This window comes from Chelonoidis abingdonii, chromosome 14, assembly GCF_003597395.2.
Source record: "Chelonoidis abingdonii isolate Lonesome George chromosome 14, CheloAbing_2.0, whole genome shotgun sequence".
NCBI classification, from domain to species: domain Eukaryota; kingdom Metazoa; phylum Chordata; order Testudines; family Testudinidae; genus Chelonoidis; species Chelonoidis abingdonii.
The window spans coordinates 2,733,740-2,756,622 of NC_133782.1; the positions used below are offsets into that span (position 1 = coordinate 2,733,740).

At 57.6% G+C, this 22,883-nt stretch overlaps 1 protein-coding gene across 2 annotated transcripts; it reads right to left on the reverse strand.

The window, feature by feature from the left end:
- Window positions 1-312: 312 nt before the first annotated feature.
- Window positions 313-14,593, reverse strand: LOC116816830 (bactericidal permeability-increasing protein-like). Of its 2 annotated transcripts, none has more exons than XM_032766391.2 (16): window positions 14,533-14,593; window positions 14,027-14,163; window positions 13,166-13,280; window positions 10,544-10,672; window positions 9,181-9,336; window positions 7,756-7,819; window positions 6,910-6,970; window positions 6,447-6,538; window positions 5,558-5,734; window positions 4,818-4,877; window positions 4,193-4,360; window positions 3,881-3,948; window positions 3,452-3,494; window positions 3,066-3,129; window positions 2,871-2,947; window positions 313-538 (listed from the first exon to the last, which is right to left on the reverse strand). In XM_032766391.2, exons 2-16 carry the CDS (start codon window positions 14,127-14,129, stop codon window positions 497-499), a joined length of 1,419 nt encoding a protein of 472 aa, XP_032622282.1. In that variant the 5' UTR covers window positions 14,130-14,163; window positions 14,533-14,593; the 3' UTR covers window positions 313-496. The 2 variants fall into 2 exon arrangements, with proteins under 2 accessions (XP_032622282.1, XP_032622280.1); XM_032766389.1 differs by lacking the exon at window positions 14,533-14,593 and adding an exon at window positions 14,446-14,512.
- Between the last annotated feature and the right edge of the window lie 8,290 nt (window positions 14,594-22,883).

Consider the following 22,883-nt stretch of genomic DNA (forward strand, 5'->3'; position numbering starts at 1 on the left):
ATGTGCAGTGGGTGGGGCTGGGGAGAAGGGGGTACGAACCGAGAGGCACGACACTAGGCCCTGGCGGCTGTAGCCAGCCCAGCGGGAGTTAGAGCAGCCCGGGGGCTGCCTCTGTAGGGGCCAACCCTAGAACAGGGAGGCGCAAAGGGGGCTTAAAGCTGTCTCTCCCCCTCCCCTCCAGACAGCAAGGGGCTCAGAGATGCGGGTGTAGGGCTAGGGGGACTGAAAGGTCCTGGAGGGAGGGGCAGCTCTGGAGCAAAGTGGGGACTGCTGGAGGGGGAGGGGCAGAGAGGAGGCTTTAATGTGACACGATTGAGTGCATAAAAAAATCAGTTTTACTTAAAGTAACACAAAATCCCCCCTCTGGCCCTGGGCTCCAGGCTGGCTCCAGGGTAGGCAGCAGCAGGATGCAGGGGGTGAGGGGAGCCATGGGCTGTGCACGTTCTCCTGTGGGGCAGTGGCTCTCTCTCCGAGGGGGCTACCCAGCCATGGCAGCTCAAGCCTTGTACTGCACATCTGTGGCTACCAACACAAATCCCTGTGAAGACAAAACAGCAGGATGAGAGGCCGTCTGTGTTTAATGACGGCAGCTGGGGGGCTGTTTCAAGGCTGGCGTAGGAGTGCTGGCCATGTGGGGTGCAGAGTCCCCCAGCAGGAGTCGCTGATGGGGTAGCTGTGAGCGAGCTCCCTGCAGGACCCAAGACCAGAGGCACCATTTAGCGGGGGCAGAGGAACTCTACCACCCCCCCCTGCAAGTTTCGTACCTGAAGTCTGCTCACAGCACACATTCTAGCCCCAGATGGAGCGCCTAACTGCCATGTGATGAGTTCCGTGCTGCTCCCAGCTTCTGCCTTTGCAGCAGGGAGTTTGTTTATAAACAGAGGCCGATTGATTAAGATAACAAAAGACTTGTCATTACATTAACTTAAGAATCATTAGATGATCCTGAAAGCATTGCCAGGCATGCAGGATAAAACATAGGGACAAAAAGGTAGGAATAAATGGCGAGAGGGACACGCACATCTTGACCAGTGCCTGCAGATATGCTCGCCCCATCTCAAAAAAGATATATTGGATTTTGAAAAGGTTCAGAGAAGAGCAACAGAAACAATTAGGGTATGGACCAGCTTCCGTCTGAGGAGAGATTAATAAACCTGGGACTTTTCAGCTTGGAAAAGAGACGACTAAGGGGGGGATATGCTAGAGGTCTATAAAATCATGACTGGTGTGGAGAAATTGACTAAGGAAGTGTCATTTACTCCTCATAACACAAGAACTAGGGGTCACCAAATGACATTAATAGGCTGCAGATTTAAAACAAACAAAAGTATTTCTTCACTGTCAACTGGTGGAATTCTTTGCCAGAGGATGTTGTGAAGGCCAAGACTATAACAGGTTCAAAAAAGAACTAGATAAGTTCATGGAGGACAGGTCCATCAATGGCTATGAGCCGGGCAGGGATGGCGCCCCTAGCCTCTCTTGGCCAGAAGCTGGAAATGGGTGACAGGGGATGGATCACTTGGTGATTCCCTGTTCTGTTCACTCCCTGTGGGGCACCTGGCACTGGCCACTATCGGCAGACCGGACACTGGGCTAGGTGGACCTTTGGTCTGACCCAGTCTGGCCATTTTGATGTTCTTGTATAGACCCCAGATGTATCTTCCCTCTGCTGTAACTGACTAGACCCCACATCCCTCCCAGAGCTGAGGTGGAACCCAGGAGTCCTGACAGGGTCGCTCGCCCTGCAGAATTAGTAACAGAGTAAGAATTTACATTAAAATTTTAAATCTAACCAGTGCCCCTTAAGTGACTCGCCACAAGATATCAGAACATGTTGGCATTAGAGGTGAGTGAGGCTAATATTTATTTATTTTTCTTTCTTTTATATAAGTGTGATGGAGTGGGGGGTTTTTTGTGTTTTCCAGGGGGATGCATGCAGGGGGTGGGACTCAGTGTCCCCGGGTGTTATGGGTTTAACGAGGTGAGGGGAGAGGGAGTTTGATGTTACAGAGGACCGGAGAGGGAACTTGGGACCCCAGCTGAGGGCCTGGAGGATGGAGACCCCAGCAACCGGTGACCTGGTGACCAGGAGACCCAGCTCAGGAGTCGCAGCTGGTGCTGGCCAGTGGGAGGACAATGGGCTGCGAAGAGAGGACCCTGGTGACCTGACCAGCCGGTTCCAGCCAGAGGGGCCAGAGGAGAGCTGAGAGGAGACGAGACCCAGGCCTTCCTGTTTATGACCCTGTTTACCTGGAGAGAAGACAATGGACAGAGTAGGGGCTTGGGGCCCACGATATCAGATGCCCAGCTAGGAAGCAGGGCGCGTGCTGGGCTGGAGATGGGGAGCAGGCAGGGCCCGCCTGGGATGTGCGGAGCTGAGGGAGGCCAGGCCTGAGGCCGGGGAATTTCCTGGCTGAGAGTCACTCCAGTCTAGAGAACAGGGGACATCATCCCCTTCGGAGTGGAGGCCCGGGGGGTCCAGAGTGCATGGACTCCCTGAGGGGGCTCACGGCGAGAGACAGACATGCTAAGGCTCAGAGAGGTGCGGCTCCAGGAGGTGGAGGGGCCTGACCCCGAGAGACAGTGGCCCCGCGAGAAGGGCTGTCGCACTGAAGGGGGCACCCCCCACAGACCGCACGGGGCAAAGAGTGGGCACGACCTGTGAGTGCGTGACAATAGGAATTAGAAACAGTGCTCCGTCAGGTAATTGCTAAGTTGTCTGCCAAAAAATACAAGTTTTCAGGTAGCCCCTGGAATTACGGTCAAAGATGCCCCCACCCAGTCTGAAAAGGTACCCTGGCCACAGGCTTGGGGGTTCCCAGTGCAGGCACTGGATAGGACGTGGAGCCAAGACCATGGCTGAGCCCTACCTGGTTGATTTTGACATGGGGATTCACCAGGCTGAGATTATAGATGCTGGGCAGGGGGAATCCTTTCTTCAGCTTCTCTGGGGAGACAAAAGGAGCGCTGGTTAAGGGGGAGGACCCAGAGCCCAAGGGCAGCTGGGAGGGGCACTGCTACCCCAAGAGCAGGGACATAGGGTGGGGAAATGCGGCAGAACTCACTGTTCGCCATCGGCAATGCAACCATCCGCAGCGCAAGCTTCAGCACAGTCTCCAGAGTTTTCACCTGCAGAACACAAGCCAGCTGGTGAGAACTGGCACGGCGTGGGACAGAGCCTGGCTCCCCCGGGGACGGCGGGGCCGTGCACGGCGCGGGACAGAGCCTGGCTCCCCCGGGGACGGCGGGGCCGTGCACGGCGCGGGACAGAGCCTGGCTCCCCGGGGACGGGGGGGCCGTGCACAGCGCAGGGTGATCCTCAGGCCAATCTCCCCTTGCGGTTCAGTGGCAGCTTTGCCTGAGGAAGGGCTGTGCACAATGTGCCCCTGGAAATCTCCTCGTCCTACCCTTCCCTGCTGCCCACCCAGCCCCTGCTGCTGGCACGGCTCACCTGGACTGAGCCGATGTGGGACCGCACCACAGACAGGCTGAAGCTGTTGGAGACACAGAGACAAAGGTCAGGGCTGAGCGTGGTCGCAGCTCAGCCAGGCCGGGCCGAGGGGGCGGCTGAGCTCAGGAGACGCAGCGCAGCCGGGAGGGCTCTGAGTTCGGTTTCTTGCTGGGTTGCTATTGGTCTTGGGATGAGCGGGGGGGAATTGGGGCTCCCAGCTGGGATGGGACCCCCAGGGATGAGACATAAGCCCCTGGAGTTGGGGGTGTCTGGGTGGGATGTAAATCCCAGAGAGGGGGCGGGGCTGGGCTATAAACTCCAGGGGATAGAACCTCTCGTGGGTGTGGGCCCCTGGCTGGGCCATAATCCCTGTGGTTGGGGGAAGGGGAGGGGAGGGAAGGGGAGGCTCCAGACAAGCCCCAGACTCACTCAGTCAGAGCCACGGAGCCCCCGACCTTGGCTGAGTCGAGATGCAGCTGCCCCGCCAGGCTGGCATCCTGCCAACAAAGCGAGACGTTTCTTGGATTCTTGTTATCAGCAAGAGCAGCTAAAATATGGCCTTGGAGGCTCCACAATATCCCCCCACTCCCGAATCCCAGCTCCACAGCACAGGGCCCCAGTCCTCCCCCAACACTCCAGGTCCCTCAAGCTGGAGAGCTGGGGCCACCAGCCCTGCACCAATATGCCTGGGCCCCTGGGAGAGAGGGATCCAGGATGCCCAGGGCCCTGCCCAGCACTTACCAGGTCCAGCAGGAAGGCTGAGGCCAGGGTGGCGTTTGGCAGGACGACGAAGGCCTCTGCTGTGCCGAAGAGGGCCAGGGCCAGGCTGTCCGGGCGGCAGGTCAGCAGCGGCTGCTTGCGGGCAGACAGGTGCAGCTCCATGGGCATGTCGGGGTAGAGCTTCCTCAGCTGAGCCAGGGAGAGCAAGAGAGCAGCCCGTGAGATGGACAGAAACAGCCAGTGCCCAGCCCCGAGCCAGAGAGACATCTGCCTTCCAGGGCATGGGATACCATCCTCCACTGGGCGGTGCAACCTCGCCCCGCCCCCCATACATACACAGGGGGACACGCACCCCGTGTGTACATGATCCTGAACCCTAACCCGCACCCCCTGGGACTGCATGACCCCAACCCTTGTCCATGGGCACGTGACCTCCTTCCCCTCTCCCTTTGCATGCGGGGCGCTGAACTCCCAGAGGGCTGAGGAGGAGTCAGGATAAGCACAGCCTGTCCGCTATGAGTGAGCCAGCCTGGGAGCCCAGCCCTCCATAGGGTCGGGGTTTAACCCAGATTCAGCCAGTGGGGATGCATTTGCCCCTGTGCCAGGCGCAGCGGTGAGGGCACACGGGCTGCCCCAGCTGCCTCACCTCTGGGAAGAAGACCCCCACGCTCCCGGTGTTCAGCCGGATGGGGGAGCGCTTCGGGATCTGCAACACAAACACACGAGACACTGCAACACAAACACACGAGACACCGAGTTGCTGGGGGAGCATGTGCCAGTGCCTGAGCAACTGCCACCTGGGACAGGCAGGGGAAGCTGCCAATAGGCGGGGCAGCCTTCTGCCTGGAGCTGCTCTACCCTCAACTTCCCTTGGGCCACCACCTCTGAGATGCAAAAACCCAGGACATCCGGGATGATCCTGAGCCCAGAAACCTGCCAGCTGGCACCCTGCACCGCGCATCTGTACAGCTCTCCCAGATCAGTGACCTCAAACGGGGACGATCCTGGGAAAACCTGGATGGGTGGCAACGCTGGGCACAGCTGGGGCATGTTGGCTTTGATGCTGCACCTGCTCCATAGATAAACAGTCTCCCCTCCAGCGAGCACTGAAATCACGTGGGAAAATCTCCTGCAGCGACTGGATGCAGCTCTCAGGAAAGGTCTGGTCTCCTAGGGGAGCTGGACAGGGCCCATGGGCTCCTGAGTGTCACCCTATTCTGGGGCTGAAAGAGCAGGGGGAGCGTTCACCACACAGTCATGGAGGAAGGGGGAGATGCACTGGGAGCTGCTTAGCCCAATCAGGGAGAGGAGGGGACTCCCCACTGCTCCCGCCCAGAAAGCAGAGAGGGCCCTCATCCCACATCGCTGGCTGCCCTGGCGCCGTACCATGTCATCCCTGAAGTTTTTCCGCAAGGACCCCGCCGTGAAGTAGACGAATGCAGCCGAGTTGGCCGAGAACTCAGAGAGGCCGAGAAGCAGCATGTGGTCACCCTCATCGGGCAGTAAGAAGGGGGCGGGGGAGAAGGGGCTCTCCCCGTGCTTGCCCACGCCATAGAACTCACCCTGGAGGGACAGAGATAGGACATGTTACGTGTCACTCCCCGGGGATGGGGCGACTGCTGGGTCAGGCCCGAGTGGGCCGCGCAGGAGACAATCACAGCAACTGCTGGGCAGTAACGTGGATTTGCCACATGCGCCTGGCTCTGGCAGCATGTCCAGAGCAGTCTGCAAATCTGCTTTAGCCCAGCACAAGTCATTAGGCTCAATGCAAGGGGACGGGGGCACTCTGGCCTGGCTAGATAGGAGGGGAGAGCAGATGATCTAAGGTCCCTCTGGCCTGAGGTGTCACAGGGGGCCTGAGAAAAGCAGGAAACTGCAGGCTCCATCACTCCAGAGACAGGCAATCAGCCCTAATGGGGAGTGACCGAACCTAGCTGGGGTCAGGGGTAGGTGTGAGTCCAGGGAGGGGCAAGTCGCACTGGCAGCTCTGCTCCCACTACGCCTAGAGAGACATGCAGGGCCCAGCCGGCGAGATTGCACTCTGCGTAGGCAGCACATGCCAGCAGAAGAGCCACAGATTTAGATTTTCCCACTTTGCCCCTGAAGAGCTGATTTTCCCTTTACAAACGTTATGGCTGCTCTCAGCCCAGGCAGTTGCTTTCCTGCTTGACAGGTGTCCTGCTCCCAGCAGATCTGGGCCAGAAGACGTCCACAATGTCCTGGGAAGTCTACCTCCTCCCCAAAGGGTGCCTGGTGCCCAGCTCAGCTGCTTTACCTTCAGGTCCATGTCTCCATGCTCCCTGGCAATCACTGGCTTGTTCACCAAGGAGTAGTCAATTGCAGCAAAGGGGTCGATCTGGGCTGAGACTGCAGAGAAGCCGGAGACAGAGGAACACCATAGCACAATCCAAAGTGGTGAGTCCTCATATCCCCTCCCAGGTCAATAATGCCCAGACACCTCATCTGAGTCAACCCCGATGTCTCCTGGAAAAAGCTGGAGGACCAGCCTATCTTTTTTCATTTCTTCTTAATCACCAGCTGAGTTGAATTCGCATCCTGGATTCAGTCTAGGTTTCGGCCCAGATTCAGCCTGAGCTGCCCACTCCTGTCCTGCTGCCTCATACCCTGAATTCCTACCTAAGAATTCTCTGATATTTGACCCAATTCTCAGGCTTTCGGATGACTCATCCCATCTACCCCCCCTGTTGCCACAGGTCTCCATGGCTCCCAGTTCCTACCTTGCATGGTCTTCAGGACTTGCTGCAGATCACTGATCCCTTTCCCAAGCTCAGGACAGAGCTGGATGGAAAAAGAGAATGTTACAGATTCAGAAACCCTTTCCCAGAGGAAGGAACAGGCCAGGGGGCTCTTGTGGGGCCATGGAGGAGCTGTTTTGACAGAAAAGCAGGATTAGCCATAAGGTGAATGGGGAGGGTGTGTGGATACGTTATAATCACCTCCTGTTTAATTTCCTTCCTTCCTTTCCTTGTCACTTCCTCAGGTTTAGAATGCTCCTCTGGACAGAATGGCCCTGGGTTTCTCAGCTGGGTTTCAAATAGGAACACTGATACAATCCCCACCCAGGAGCTGCTCTCCACTGCCCCAGGACAAAGAGGTGTCCAGCATGACACACAGGGGCAGGGATGGTAGTGGGCTGATATTTCGCCCCATGTGCCAGGTACGTTAGGCAGGAGGCCTGAAGTGACCTGCGCTGGTACAATATGGCTAAGTGTAACACGCTGGCCAACATCTCCCTCTAGTGGCCTGATCCAATAGTGGAAACCAGCCTACCATGCTGCCAGCAAGGGGAGTTACTCCTTTAGCTCAAGCGAGAAAGGTCTGCGCCGCTGTGCTGAAGGTGTAGGAACAAGCCCTGCTGATAACCTGTGTTTGGAGGTCTCACTCCACAAGGACCTTGCACTCAGCAGCTCCTCTAGTAGCAATGAGCGAATGAGTTTAGTGCTTGGCGGGAGAGGCCGGGAAGGAAGACACTTGTTTAGCATTTGTCGATCTCATCCTCCTGCTACCTCCCGAGTCCTGGCAAACAGGGCCGGGAAGCTGCTCTCAGCAGGATGAACACTCACCTGCCTATTGACTTCATACCGCAGGGGTGCCTGGAGAGCCCCCGTGAACAGATTGTAAAGCCAGCTGTGGGGAGAGAGAAGGAGAACAGTCAGTCCTTAGTGCAGAGCTATGGGCGGGGCCTCCCGAAGCACTCAGCGCTGGCCCAGCTCCGTAACACTCCCAGGGCTGTGTAGGGCAGCACTCAGAGCAATGGCAAATCCCACTTTGAACAGTCAACCTCTTCAAAGCCTTGGGACGAAGCTCCACTGCCCTTCATTCACTATCAAGAGCAAGCGATTGCAGTGGCGTCTTCCTGAGTCTGCAGACAGCCTGAAACCACAGCTCTAGGGGATGTGACCTGCTCCCATTCATCTCCAGGGGATACTGACATTCACGCCTATGGTGCTGGCTCACCATGACTGCGATTTTCAGTGATCTAGGGGTGTCACTGTCTGCCTGGTTTGCACAATTTCAGACTGGGTAACTGCATGTGGCAGTGGCCAGGCAAACAGGCAGGCTGCGTGCCGGCCCTGCAGAGACCTGACTCGCGTTTCCCAAGGTCTGAGGCTGAAGACAAGAGTGACTTCGCCCGTTTCTGTCTCAGTTAGTGCACAAGGGCCATATTGTAACCTCCCTCTTTGTGCAACTCTGCTATTGGCCAGTGGGAGATCTGTGGGGATGGAGGGACTTGCCCCATATGTCATCGGCCTGGCCACAGACCATAAGTAAAAATGTAGGTTGGCCCCGTACTGCAGAGTGATTCCGATACCCCGACCTAGAGGACTAAAACCATGGACATGACCTGATCCCAACTGTGAAAGTCACTGGTAGCCCCCTTACAAGCAGCCAGTAGGGAGAAGCAGAAGCCTCATGGACACAGTACCCTGAACTTTTCAACTGTCTCCCCTTATCAGTTTTGAGGCAGTTGAAGCTGGTTCTTAGCTGGTTTTTGCTGAGCAGATTGCAGAAGTGCAGGGTTTGTTAACCACCAATCAAATGCTAGCACGACCGAAGCCTGTGTGAGTGTGTATAAAAGATTCTTAATTTTTGTATTAAGTAGAGTCTTTTGTACCAAGGTACAGGGTCTTCTTTCTTCTTTAGAATAAAGCATCTTTTCCTTATTCCTGTCAGGCTGTTATTGGCGCGCAGCTAGGCAGACCCAATATTTCGGTAACACAGCTCCCGCTCTGAAAAGACTGCTCTGAACCTGCCCCCATCTCCCAGCCAGCCCTGCGGTCCAAGCCTCAGCATGGTGCTTTCCACACTGGGGTAGACAGTGAGCAGGCTGGGCTCTGTGGGATAGAGAGGGTGTGATGAGCAGAACGTAGCCCCCCCATCCCACTGAGTGTGGCTCCCTTTAAGGGGGCTGACAGTACACGCAGCCTAGCTGAGCCCAGCTCGGGGGGATAAGGGATGTAGTAGGGCCTCAGGAAGCCAGAACTCACCTGGCTCCACCATGGAACTTCACATCCAGCCTCCCGATGCTGGAGCGGCAGTTGGTGCTCCACACCTGGGGACGGCCACTGTCATCCCTGCTCACCCCCAGCTCGGTGGAGAGGGACAGGTCACTCACGCTCAGGTCAAAGGACCCGCTGTCGGGTCTGGGAAGGGAGGAAAGCACGGGGCAGTTTAGCACCTGGCGGCTAGCGGAGCTCGGGCTGCCCAAGCTACGGGCCCAGAGGCAGAGGTGAAAGCCCCAGGGAGACAGCACTGGAGAGCGGAGTCAGAGCTGTACCTGCAGAGGGGGAGAGCTTCCCACACTGCCCTGCGTTGCAGGGACTTCCTCCAGGGGTTGGGGGAGCAGTGCCCCCATGACCCATCCAGGCCTTGGCCTCTCTGCTTAGCTGCCCACAAGGCTGCCAGCTGTGCCCGTGGTTTCTGCGAGGGCAGCTGCCCCCCTAGGAGCTGCACTCAGCACCTCTTGCCCAGAATGTGCCACTACCCCAGCACGGAGTCGTCACCTCCTTTCCCTGTCTTCTGTTCTATTGCCCCAGAGCCGTGTCCCCCAATCTGCCCCTCTCTCCCTCCCTGTACCTGTGCAGCCATGGAGGGGAGCCAGGGCATGGCAGGGGAGGTTCCCTCTTGCTCCTTTCCCTCCCTTCCAGCTATGCTCTTGCACCAAGGTTCAGCTTGCAGGAACACCCCCTAGGCTGCGTCACCGATGGCCCCGGGGAGCAATATGTCCGCAAAGGAGAAGGCATTTGGTGCTCCCTTCCCTTGGTCCCTTTAGCAAAGGGACTCACATCTTTTTAGACCCATGACCGAGCGAGGAAATGAGGGCCCTGCAGCCCTTGGGGCCCCCAACCAATGCCAGGCCCTGTGAGGGGGCTAAGGAGCTGGTAACTGTTGCAGGAGCTCTGCCCTCCAGGCGGGGGATCAGAGCTCTCAGCACAAGCAGGAAGGGGGCTCAACGTTACCCTCTTGGGGTTGTACCGCAGGGCGGCACTGGAGACAGCAGCCACAAAGCAGGGCCCCGTCCGACTGCTCCCCAGAGCAAAATTGGCCCCTGGCCAGACCCTGTGTCAGCATCTCTAGTGCCAATGCTAGCCCCCCTGCCCCTCCCACGAGGCCACAGTCAGGCTGGGCAAGTCACATCTGCAGGTGCACGCCCCAGAGCCCCCGCCCAGTGGAGGTGACCCAGCTCTGGTTACGGTGGAGAGTAGCACGTGGCATCTGGGATGGCTCTGGCCCTGGGTGGGAGTTTGGGGAGCTGAGGAGAGTGTGGGGGTGGGGTCCCTGTTGTCCCTGGGGCTATGGAGGGCTCCCAATGGCCTCACGTCACAGCACCAGCAGCAGAGTAGCCCTTACATGAATAGGACTTTCACTTGCCAGACACCATGGAGCTGGACGCGGGCACTGCTGACCACGAGCCTCACGCCTGTCCCCTCAGAGAAGCTTACGACAGACTCATTCAGCTGCAGCTCTTGAATCTGGATCCTGTGAAGCAGCAGAAAGACAGCCATCAGCCCGACTGCCCTAAGGCCAAACGCTCCCCCAAACGCCCCAGGAACAGCTATCACAGGGACCTCGGGAACCTCCGTGCCACAGTCCACAGCGTGTGTGGCTGGGGGATGGACTCCTGGGGCTGCTCTCTGCACAGCCTCTCTGGCCACTGGGTTCTAGAGAAACTGACAACACCTGCGAGTGTGCATGTGTGTGTGTGTGTGCATACACACATCTGCATATGGATGTGCGTGTGACCATGTGTGTGCATGTGGGTAGGTGTGCATATGCTGGGGGTAAGGGGGTGTTTGGCCACGATTTTCAGGAGAACTCAGCACATTGAGTGCTGAATCCTGGATAATCAGGCCCTGAGCTTATCTAAATGTCCCCCCATTCTCCTCCATTGCGAACATTCGGGGAGCAGCACTGGTTTTAGCACCGTGGGGAAAGGGACATTTATTGCAGCTGCTGCATCCTGGGAGTGTGGGAGAGAGAGAGAAAGCAGGTCAGATCTATAGGTGTGTGTGTGTGTTAGAGTGAGTCAGGGCAGAGCTCTCTGGGTGGGGTGTGAGACAAGGAAGCAGGTTCAGCTGGTATCACCTATACAGGGGTGATGAGCTTGTGGCTAAGAGGAGGTGAGAGACACTCACAGAGGGAACGTGGGGGATCGACCTGAGTGGACAAGGTGCGAGGGAATGGGAAGCGTTGAGAGGATTTGTTAGTGGAGGAAGTTCAAGAAAAACACTCAGGCGCCTAATTTCTAATGCACCTAAAACAGCTCGGTGCATCGAACACCTGCCCTGGCCACCCGGGTGCAGTTTGGAGTCAGAGCAGTTGAGTGCCAGTGGGCACTACCCAGAGGGCAGAACATTTGACTGACCTTGGAGGTAAAGGTTAAGGTTCTGTAAAGCAGCTCATGGCTCAGAGCCCCAGCACCGTCCTGCGGCCAGAGTCACTGAGCTGGAGGTAAGACTGTTACAGAGATGGCCGGCAGGGACAATCTAGCAGCTAAAACACCCATCGCTGCAGCATCTGGGCACCTCACCATCTACCTGTGAACGGGGGAATAGTCCCACTATTGTGGGGAACTTTCCTGGTTTACACACTATCCCGGTGAAATGGGCTAGCGAAAGGATCTGAGTCCCCGCTCCCGCTCCCACTCCCTTTACACATGGGCCTGCCTGACCTCTAGGGCTCCCCCTCCTTGCTGCCGCATGGCAGAGTCCTTGTAACCCCGACATAGCTGGGCCCAGGATTCCTGGGGAGCTGGGCCCCCCGTCTTGTCGTGGTCATATAGGACAGGGGCTAGGGTGTCTCCACTCTGGGGCACTGTCTCTGCACCAGACACTTCCCTGCCCCACTGCTCACTGCACTGAGTTCAAGTAAATAAAATTTTTTAAACAGCAACTAATTTAAAAAAATGGGGCTCCGTGGGCCTGGGGCACCACACTCAGCCATCTCGGGGGCGCAGGGACATTCTCAGCCTGCTCCTCGCAGGGCCCACACCCCTGCCCAGGCCCTGGCTGCGCTGCCATGACCCCGGGGCTCGCACCCTGCTCTGGCGGTGCCCACACACCTGCAGGCACTAGGAGACAGGGCCCATCCCCCGAGCGTCGCTCCTATTGGGGTCACCAGCCCCTCCCAGCCCAGCCTGCAAGGCCTTGTGTCTGGGGCCTCCCTGCACTGGGTCTGGTGCCCAGGGCCACTGGACTCCTCAGTCGCTCACTCGCCCCAGCCCCATTCACATCCTGCCTCCAGCTCAGCTCCCGGGGCTGCTCCTTTGGCCCTGCTCCCAGCCCAGCCAGGCTCCTGCGCTCCCCTTAGCTCTGCCCCTCCAGCTTGGCCGCTCCATCTCACATGGGACCCTGGCTTCCTGACTCCCTCATTGGCCTGCCTGCACTGTCAATCAGCCTGACCTGGAGCAATGGCCTCTGCCCATTAGCCCTGGGGACTGTCAGTCTCAGGATCCTGATTTCCCATTGGCCCTCCCCCTTTCTTTTGGTAGTGGGAGAGGACCAACCCAAAAACCCGCCCAGAGTTTCAGTGAGGGTCCACTGTCCCCTTCCATAATGCACGTGGCCGAAGGGCACACAGGGAGCCCGGGGTGGAGCAGGGATTGAACCCAGCTGGTGCCTGCACCACTGGGCCACCCGACCTCATACCATGGTGCCAGGCAGCCCCGACCCCGCAGCTGAGAACGGCAGTCCCGTGGCACGGAAGGGAGGGAACACCCCCTCCGATGAGATCCCGCCTGTCTCCCGCGGGGTTGGGGCCCCAGGGGAGTGGCAGGCCATGGGGGGAAGGCATTCTCTCATTCCAACCAGCTCACGTCACCCATGCCCAGCCCCAAGCGACTCTCAGCAAAGGACCCAGGAGTCCCCGTTACGAGCCCGAGGTGTCTGGTGCAGAGGGCCTGGGACCCGGGGGGGGGGGGGCAATGAGTGTGTTCCTGGCCCCAGAACCAGGGAGAAGGAGCCGCGCTCTTACCTGGACACGGAATAGGCCACGTCCCCAATGAGAGGGCTGTTGTATGAGCCATTCAGATCCGGGATGTACTCCTTCTTCAGCAGTGACTTTACCGCTTCCAGGCCGAACTGCTGACCTTGAATCAGAGAGCAGGCTGGGGTCACAGCAGGGCCCATGGAGAACCCCGGGGCCATGGCAGGGCATTGCAGAGAGCAGCTGGGGGCCATGGCAGGGCACTGCAGAGAGCAGCCCGGGGCCGTGGCAGGGCACTGCGGGGAGCAGCCGGGGGCTGTGGCAGGGCATTGCAGAGAGGGCCGTGGCAGGGCACTGCGGACAGCAGCTGGGGGCCGTGGCAGGGCATTGCAGAGAGCAGCCGGGGGCCATGGCAGGGCACTGCAGGGAGCCGCTGGGGGCCATGGCAGGGCACTGCGGGGAGCAGCCAGGGGCTGTGGCAGGGCACTGCAGAGAGCAGCCAGGGGCCATGGCAGGGCATTGCAGAGAGCAGCTGGGGGCCAAGGCAGGGCACCGCAGAGAGCAGCCGGGGGCCGTGGCAGGGCACTGCAGGGAACAGCTGTGGGCTGTGGGAACAGGAGGGTGGTGACAGGCTCACATCCTCCCTCCACACTGCCCCACAGCACGCAGGGGAAGGACCGCTTTGGGAACGTTCCCCAGGCTGGCTGAGCCAGGTCGTGCCCCTCTATTATATAGCACATGCTGCAGGGAGTGCTGAGGCTGCTCCCAGAGCATGGATCCCAGGGGACAGGGCCAGCCCATGTCCGGCTCAGAGGGAGAGCAGGGCCCTGGGGATGTCTCCAGGCTGAGAGCACAAGCCACAGTTCCAGTGAAAAACAAACAGGGTAATAACTATGCAGAGCCACAAACCGTACTCCAGGCCCTTCTGTGTTATTCTGCCTTTCAGCCCGGCATTGGTTCCCTCTGCCCGACAGCTGGAGCCCAGCAGAACAAAGACAAATGTCCAAACCATCCTCTAGGACCGGAGCTGGGATCCTCTTCACCACCTGCAGCAGGGAGACAAAGGCACGAGGCTAGCAGCATGTGACAGCCCAGCCCAGCTCTCCCAGCACCCATCCCACAGCCTCCCATGGGAAAGCTCCAAGCCTGGCACTTGCAGCACAGGGCTGGGTCCCCAGCTCAGCTCTACAGCATGACTTTGGGCTAGTCCTTTGCCGCAAGAGCCACGTCCATGGGAAACCACTTTCCTCTCTCCCCAAGTTGCTACTTGGCAAGTCTGGGACAGTGAAGCCAGCCCGGGGACCCGGGACTCCAACCCTAGCCAGTACCTCAGCTCCTGACGAGACCCGTCACTCCAAGTGCACACCCGGGGTAAACCCAAGACACAACCCCACAACTCCAACCCTAGCCAGTACCTCAGCTCCTGACGAGACCCGTCACTCCAAGTGCACACCCGGGGTAAACCCAAGACACAACCCCACAACTCCAACCCTAGCCAGTACCTCAGCTCCTGACGAGACCCGTCACTCCAAGTGCACACCCGGGGTAAACCCAAGACACAACCCCACAACTCCAACCCTAGCCAGTACCTCAGCTCCTGACGAGACCCGTCACTCCAAGTGCACACCCGGGGTAAACCCAAGACACAACCCCACAACTCCAACCCTAGCCAGTACCTCAGCTCCTGACGAGACCCGTCACTCCAAGTGCACACCCGGGGTAAACCCAAGACACAACCCCACATTTTTATGGCTCGCCGGCTGGAGAGGAGCCGCTGTGATGTAACGGGGCTGGCCTATGCTGATGAGATGGCAGGAAAGCTTTATCTCTTGTGCTTCCCCCTGCTACGGGTACTTGCAACAGAGCCGTTTTTCGCCCTGCCTGTGACCCGAAAATGCTGTTCCTGCGGCCTGCCAGTGAAATCCCGTCCTTTCCCCACACAGTGACGCAACGGGGAAACCAAGAGAAAGGCCCGGCTGATCGATTTTTCCCGGATTGCAAAGGGTTTTTTTCTCACACGAGCTGTTGAGGAAGCAGCTGCTTTTTGCATGATCACAGAATCCACACAGGCCGGGCGGAGAATTGTGCAGGTGTTGGAGGTTCATTGCTCACTGTTTACTAGTTATTAATCACTCTCCTGCCTAAAACCAAGCTGACGTCATGTGCCCAAGATGAGTGCTCACACTCCAGGAGTGAACAGTCCCGTGACACAATCCCTGGGAGCGGCCAGGCTGGATCAGATCCAGGGCCAACTTGCACAGTCACTCTAGCGGGACAGCACCTGATGCTGCAGAGGCAGGTGGCCGATGGGGGGTATTCTGCCCCTCCCTATTAGAATGTATTATCTGTGTTACCATAGCATCTAGGAGCCCAGGCCTGTACCAGAATCCCCGTGTACCAGGTGCTGTACAAACCAGTGACGCCCACATGCATGTTACGGGCAGGCCCCTGGTGGGGGAGCCTGGAACAGGAGTTGGCGCCGGGACAGTGGCGAGGTGAAGCAGCCCTCGCTGCCCCAGTGCCCACTCAGATTTGGCCCTGAAGCCCCTCCCGGACTGGGCCACCCCCCAAACCTGAGCTGAGCTCTCCACGCACCAGCTTGTAATGCCACTCACTCAGTTTGGGCCCTCCCGTCCCCTTGGTGTGACGGAGCTGGCGCTGGGTCCACCAGGGCTGCTTCTCAACCCTGTTGGGGGCCTGACTCCTTGTCACGGAGTCTGGGGGAGTCCGGCCCTGCACCCCTCTTCCTGGACCCCACAGTGACTTTTATCCAGCCAGTAAAACAGAAGGTTTATTGGACAACAGGAACACAGGTTACAGCAGAGCTTGCAGGCACAGTCAGGACCCCTCCACTGAGTTCTTCTGGGGGTTCAGGGTGCTTGGATCCCAGCTAGGATCCCCTGAATTCCTCCCCACAGCCCCAAACCCAAACTGTCCTGCCTTGTTCCCGGCCGGCCGAATCCTTTTTTTCTTCTCCTCCTCCTCCGCCCAGCAGCTCCCCCTCCCCCCTGCCGGCTCGGATTACAACCTGACTACCTGTCCCTCACCTACAGACATCCCCTGCTTTCCCGTTCCCCACACAGACAGCCCCTACTCCATCACACCCCTGCCTCAGGGCTCCCTGCCAGGGGCCTGCCCAGCTTCACCCCACCTACAGCAGCCCCGTCCGCTCTGCTCCACCTGCAGGTCTCACTCAGCCACCGCCTCCAGACCGGCTTCACGTATGGGGAGTTGCACTGAGTGCCCACGCGTGGAAGCAGGCAGGAGGGGAGCCCTGCGGGGGAGGGGGTGATGCCACGGGGTTCGTACCATGTGAAACCTTCCTGGGGCACCCCAGGACAAACACAGAACAAAGCGACGGTCCCTGCTCCAAAGAACCTACAGTTTTGGTGGGGCTCATCCTAGTCTCTAATAGAATCAGCTGAAGCCCTGAAGCAGGGGTTTAATAGCCCTGCCACCATTGTCTGCTAATCCTGGATATTCTTGTTATCCATGAAACGTCCAATCCCTTTGTGATTCTTGCAAAATTCTTGGCCTCAATGGCTCTCTGTGGCAGTGAGTTCCACAGTCTCCTCTCACACTGTGTGACAGGCATTTCCTTCTATCAGTTTTGAGTTTCCTACCTTTTAATGTCACAGGCTGTCCCCTTGTTCATGTGCTACAGGAGAGGGAGAACAGTTGCCTCTGATCCCCCTTCTCTAGCTCATTTGTTATTTTATAGACATTTAAAGGGACAGTGGTCAATTCTTTGGCACGTCCACTGAGGGCAGGAGAAGAACGAATCAGTGTAGGTTGCAGGTTAGGTTCGATAGTAGGAAAAACTTCAAACTCAAAGGAGAGGGACGCACTGGACCAGATTATCCAGGGAAGTCATGGAAGCCCCAGGAAGGTTTTTCTGGAACAGGTTAGACAACCACCTCTCAAAGGTGGTCTAGGTGCATCTAATCCTGCCTCAGCATGAGGCAGAGCCAAGCTGACCTCTGGAGGTTTCTCCAGCCTTATATTTCCATCATTCTACAACCCTTCCCCTCTTACTCGTGTGCTCTCTAAGGCAACGACCTCAGTTGGTTCAATCTCTCTTCAGAGGAGAGTCTCCAGACCCTTCTCTGGACCCCTCCAGTTCTTCACTCTCCTGTGAGCCATGGGTGGCCATGGGGCTGTGCCACTGCATGGAAAAGACATTAGAATATTCTCCATATTAGTCCTGTCCCATTCCTTAGGAACCCTGACACCTCAGCAGTGCTTGCAAACACGCTTGTGCTTTGAGCAGCGTCTCTATCACACTGTCCACAATGTCCCTCAGGTCCGTCTCCCAGCACTTCAAAGGATCATAAGAGCGGCCAGACTGGGTCAGACCAAGGGTCCAGCCAGCCCAGTGTCCTGTCTCCCAACAGTGGCCAATGCCAGGTGCCCCACAGGGAATGAACAGAACAGGGAATCATCAAGTGACCCATCCCCTGTCACCCTTCCCAGCTCCTGGCAAACGGGGGCTAGGGACACCATCTCTGCCCAGCCTGGCTAATAGCCACTGACATGGCCCTAAGGGTACATCTACACAGCAACTAAACCATCACCACTGGCCCAGGTCAGCTGACTCAGGCTCAGGCTTCAGGGCTGTAAAACTGCTGTGTAGATGTTCAGGCCTGGCTGGAGCCTGGGCTTTGGGACCCCATGACAGGGGAGGGTCCCAGAGCTCAGTTTTTAGTCCTGTGAGCCCAAGTCAGCTGACCTGGGCCAGGCAGGGCCAAGCTGTGCGTCTTTTTGCTCCCGTATAGATGTGGGACCAGCTGTGGGTTCAGTGGAGTCACATCAGCTGCTCAGCCAACACTTGTGCCTGATAAATGTATGGACACAAATCTGGAGCCGGGGAAAGCGACTCATAGACAGAGCAAAGGGCTAAACTCAAAGTCAGTTAATTCACACCAAACAATTCCAGCCCCGTGAACCCTGGGCCAAAAGATGTGCAAGCTAAAGGAAAGAGAGGGGACTGGGGAAAATCCTGGGGGCGGCCTTCCCTTCTGCTAACTGTGTCACACACAGAGCATCTCCCCTTCCCAGCTTGCATCAAGCAAACTAGATCCCTATCAAGTGTGCAAGAGGGGATGGGACAAGCCACTGGACATAGGGGGATCAGGAGCTGTCACCTCTCAGAGCAACTTAATGCCCGCTAATAACTGTGCAGCTGGTCCATGGGATGCAATGGGCTTTGGTCGGATCCTCAAAGGCATTTAGGCTGCTGACTTCCATGAAAATCAATGTGTTAGGTGCTGAGGAGCTGGGCCATGGTGCCTGTGTATGTGGGAAGAGGAGCACCAGAAATACTTCAGGTAGAGAGCACTACAACCGGTGATACCAGGATTAGGTACCTACTGGTGTGGTTTCCCACTCTGGTGGGGGACATCCTGCTTTGGGGCACCTCAAGTAGGATTTTAAATGTTTGAAGGAATAGTAACCACGCACATGCAAACCCCAGAGGCTGATGTCCCAGCCCCACTGACATCAGTGCGAGTTTTGCCATTGACTTGGCTCTTGGTTTGATGTCAGTGGGAGCTGTTCCCCAAGATTTGACCCCTAGATTGTGAGTGTCCACTTCCCTTTTGGCAGAAAGCAGCATCGGTCATGCCAAGATTCCTGTAGCCTGCAGCCTTTTCAAACCTGTCACTTGGCAAAGCTCACCTCCTGCTCCACGCAAGGCGTGGCTAAGCTACTGCACACGTCTGATAATATGGACACCAGCATGCGCCCGGTCCTGCCTTGCTAGGAAGAGACCCACTAGAGTGGAGTCAATGACTCTAGCCAGGACTGGAAAAAACCTAAACTGGAAAATCATGTCCCCTATAGAATTACTGCCCCATAAGGAACCCTCTGAAGCAGCAGCCCAGTCTTAATAATAATTGTAGCTTGTACTCACAACGCTTCGTAGTGCTTCCAGAGAAAGCGTCTTTCCCACGAGAAGAAAGCCCCCTGCCTGCCAGCAATGTCAGAGGGCTTTGCCTCGTTCCATGCCCTACCAGCCTGACAAACACATGGGACTTTTCCACACCTTGTTTGCAGGCAGGAAGCAAATCAGGATAGACCTGCCAGACACCCTGTGTTTCCTCGCAGAAAGGACGGAGGGGAGCACAGGATCTCTGGGACTATCCATCCATATTGCCCCACAACATTCCCCGATACGTGTCTATCTCCAGATCTCACCCTCCCCGGCCCCTGCTGACAATCACTTTGGTCTCTGAGCCCAGAGAGAGCTGCCAGTCACCAGACATGGGCCGTTGGCCCCAGAAGGAAATTCCTTCTTTCCGCTTCTATCCTTGGCTCTACCGGACTCACTGATGACTTGAGCAAGTCACATGGCCTCGCTGGGCCTCATTACCCCAGCTGTAAAGCAGGGTCAGCATCACCTATGCACCTGCTGGCCTCTTGCTGGCTAACGCTGCCTCTTGAAATGTGCAAACCAGTATTATAGCAGTGAACAAGTCGCTGCTGAAGCCTGGGCAGTTGCTGCAGCCCCTGGGAGCCACATGGCTGCTTATCCACTCTTCCTCCCTGTGCTGCGATTCCCCCCTGCCCTGAGTTGCCCACGCAGCGCGTCTTGACCCAATCATTCTGCGCAACTATGGACAGACAATGACCAATAAGACAAGCCCCTAGTCTAGCCTTCGGGTCCTGACTGCACTGCACAGCTAGATGAGTGAATTATCTATGACCCAGCAATATGAGCCCTAAAAGCATGAGTCAGCTGGGCTCCCCAGATCCTGGCTTAAACCTCCACTGAGCCCTCGCTGCAGAAGGAATGATGTTGATACCTGTTCGCGTCTTGGCTCCGAAGTCCTTGCAGCATCCAAACGGGTTGATTCCAGTGGGTCTAAGTCCCAGCACCAGGACAGCTCCTGTTCTTATAGTCTGTGTTGACATTCAAGGTTGCCCAAATTCTTGACGGTCTGGTTGAACCAGAAAGACGCCAGAGCTCCTTGCTCCTAATCTCAACAACACTGTCAGTCCCGCGGCTCCAGCTGAGTCACTGCCAGCCAGGCCGGATGAGGAGTGAGCGGAGCTGCCGCTCCCCTGGCATTGCGGGCATGGCCTAGCTCGCTGGTGGTTCACACCTAGTGGGCCATGTGTCTCCAACACGCAAAGAAATGGCCAGTCCCCGCGTTAGGCAAATCCCAGGATGGATCAGCCTGTTAGAATCTGCTCTCCAGTGACCTCCACTAGCTTGACAGACACTGGCCAGAGGGTGCTCCAGGGGTGGAGAGAACACAAGCACCTTTGCATGGCATCCCTGCGGCTCCCCACCCGGAACTCTATTCCCTCAGACATCGCTTCCCTTCAGGCTCTTCCCAGATGCACTACAGCCAAGGAGCACTGGCTCCGTCCCTCTACGGCTCCTTTCTGTGCATGTTGCCACCCTCACCGTGTGCTCTTGCTTTGCCTTCCCTTAGGAACTCAGGGCTTGGCTGACTGATTCTGCTGGAGCCCTGGCGTACCAGGTAGATTAGCGATGTCAGAAGAGACACAGAGCAATTTCGGCAGCCCGCAGCTGGGGTAGGGAGGGTGCTGAGCCAAGGGTATGGGGACCAGGATACACTGCGGCTGTCCCCAGATAGGGGTCTGCCTTGCAATGGAGCCGGGAATGAGCCCTGTACAGACACATCCAAACATTTAGCTCAGTCTGAGACCTGGATTAAACACAGCTAGGGCTTTCTACCCGACCGGATGGTTATCAGGCCTCTTTCAGCCGTGCTTGGCCAGACTAGTTGCCGTGAAACCCCAAACCAGTTTGTTGGGATCTTGGTCTCACATCCCTCCCCAGTTCAAGTGACTGCTGGGCTCAGCTGCAGTCACCACCCCATGGACCTTGGCCAGCAGAAGCAGAGGAGCTGCAGAGGCTGAGAACTCATGCAAAATTCCAGCAGATTTTTCTTTATTTCAAATACGACAAGGCCACCTATGTGCAGCCCAAAGAAGCAACAGAGGCCTAAGGAGGGGCATGGGAGGGCTCACAGTCATCAAGAGAGGCACTGGAGGGGGACTGAGTGGGCAACGTGGTGCAGCGTGACCTTAGCCAAGATGCCACGGAAATGCAGCGGTGCTGTTTCTAGACTCCCCAGCTGCACGTTCCCCTTGCTGAGCCTTCAAACACTGCACACTCCTGTCTTCCAGAGCTGCACTGTGACAGCAATTAGTGAGGGGAGAGGGGGGGCTTTAGAGAGGCCAGACGAAAAATAAATGCATCCAAATGCTCCTGATTCACAGCTCCTGGAGCCCCACTAGCAGCAGCTTGCCCCCGCCTAGAGCAGTGAGTGTTGGCTCACAGACAACGGGGAGGCAGTGCAGTGGCTGCAGCAGAAGCAGGAGGCCGGACTGTACCAGTGTGAAAGTTGCATGCAGGGTCCGGATGCAGCCCAGAGCCCCCGGGGGGCTGCAGCTCATGTCAAGTGGGGTGAATCGGGAGAGCTGAGGAGACAGTCCCCTGACTTGGATCCGTGCAGGGGTGCAAACGCCTCTGCGCTGTAGCATGTTGCAGAGAGCTGCACATGCAGCATCAGTCGCACTGCCCAGGTGACTGGCCATGCAGAGCCGAGCTCCATTCAATCTCCAACCTCAGCAAAGCCCTTAAGGAGCAGGGCTCACACCTGGAAACAATTCCAAATCCCAAACACACAGGTTCCACTGGTGTCAGTACGGCAGGAAGATGAAACCCACTGTCCTGCTGCCAGGGGTACCAGCCTCCCCCACTGTTCACTGCAGCAAGCCCGAGTGCCAGGGCTCCTGGGGAAAGGGTGCATGGCCAAATTGCCCGAGGCAGCTTTGACTCGTTCCTTGTCTATGCAGTTGGGAGGGGCGGTGTGTTGAGTTCAGCACATACTGCCACAGTGGAGCCAGTACCCGTTTACAATGGTGCCAGTGAGCCGGGCCCATGCTCAGAAGGGGACCTAGCCTGCTCCACGTGCACTGTGCCCGAGACCCTGCCAGCCTGGCCGAGGGCTCCTCTCCGCCCCCTGGTCCCACCTGCTGGCTCCTATCTGCCCCCGGCCACACCCTAGTGCACCTCCAGCTCCAGGCAGTCTCTGCTTCCCACCACCTGTGGGGCCTTGCCTGTCTCCCCGGAGGTGAGCTGTCTGGGACTAGTGCAGAAGCCTGGCCAGTCTTGGCCAGTTTGGGGGTGGGTGGGGCAACTTGGGGGGCTTGACTTGGCCCCTCCAGGCAGGTGCGTCCTGAGGGATCCTGGCTGGGACAGGCCCTGGCCTGGCTGATCGCATCATTCCCGAGGGACCGGAGCAATTCCCCACCCTGGCATCAGCCCTGGGGGCGCTGCCGGTTCAGCCTGGCAAACACAGTCGCCTCCCAGAAGGGCCTGTGAGTGTGGCCGGAGGTAGGGGGTGGGCGAGTGGGTTTCTGGGGGACCTGGTGGGGTACTGGGCTGTGAGGGGGGTGGGGAAGATGTGTGTGTTGGGGCACTAGAGAGTGGGGGTTCTGGGTGCGGTTCTGGGCAGTTGCGGTGGGGCTGTGGACAGGCGGGCACTGGGCAAAGATGGTGTTGTGCAGGGTGCTGTACATTTGTGGAGGGAGTCTGGGGGGCGCTGGGCATAGCGGGTCCATGTGTGTGTTTGTGTTGCGCAGGGGAGGCTGTGTGGCATGGCATGGGCCTGCCCCCCAGGGGAAGGGTCACGCTGGCACCACAGGGCCAGGCTTTCTCCTTTGCTTTGGTTAATCTAACATACAAGTCATTCAGCTGAATGCTTGGAAAAATGTAAGTAAGGGGAGT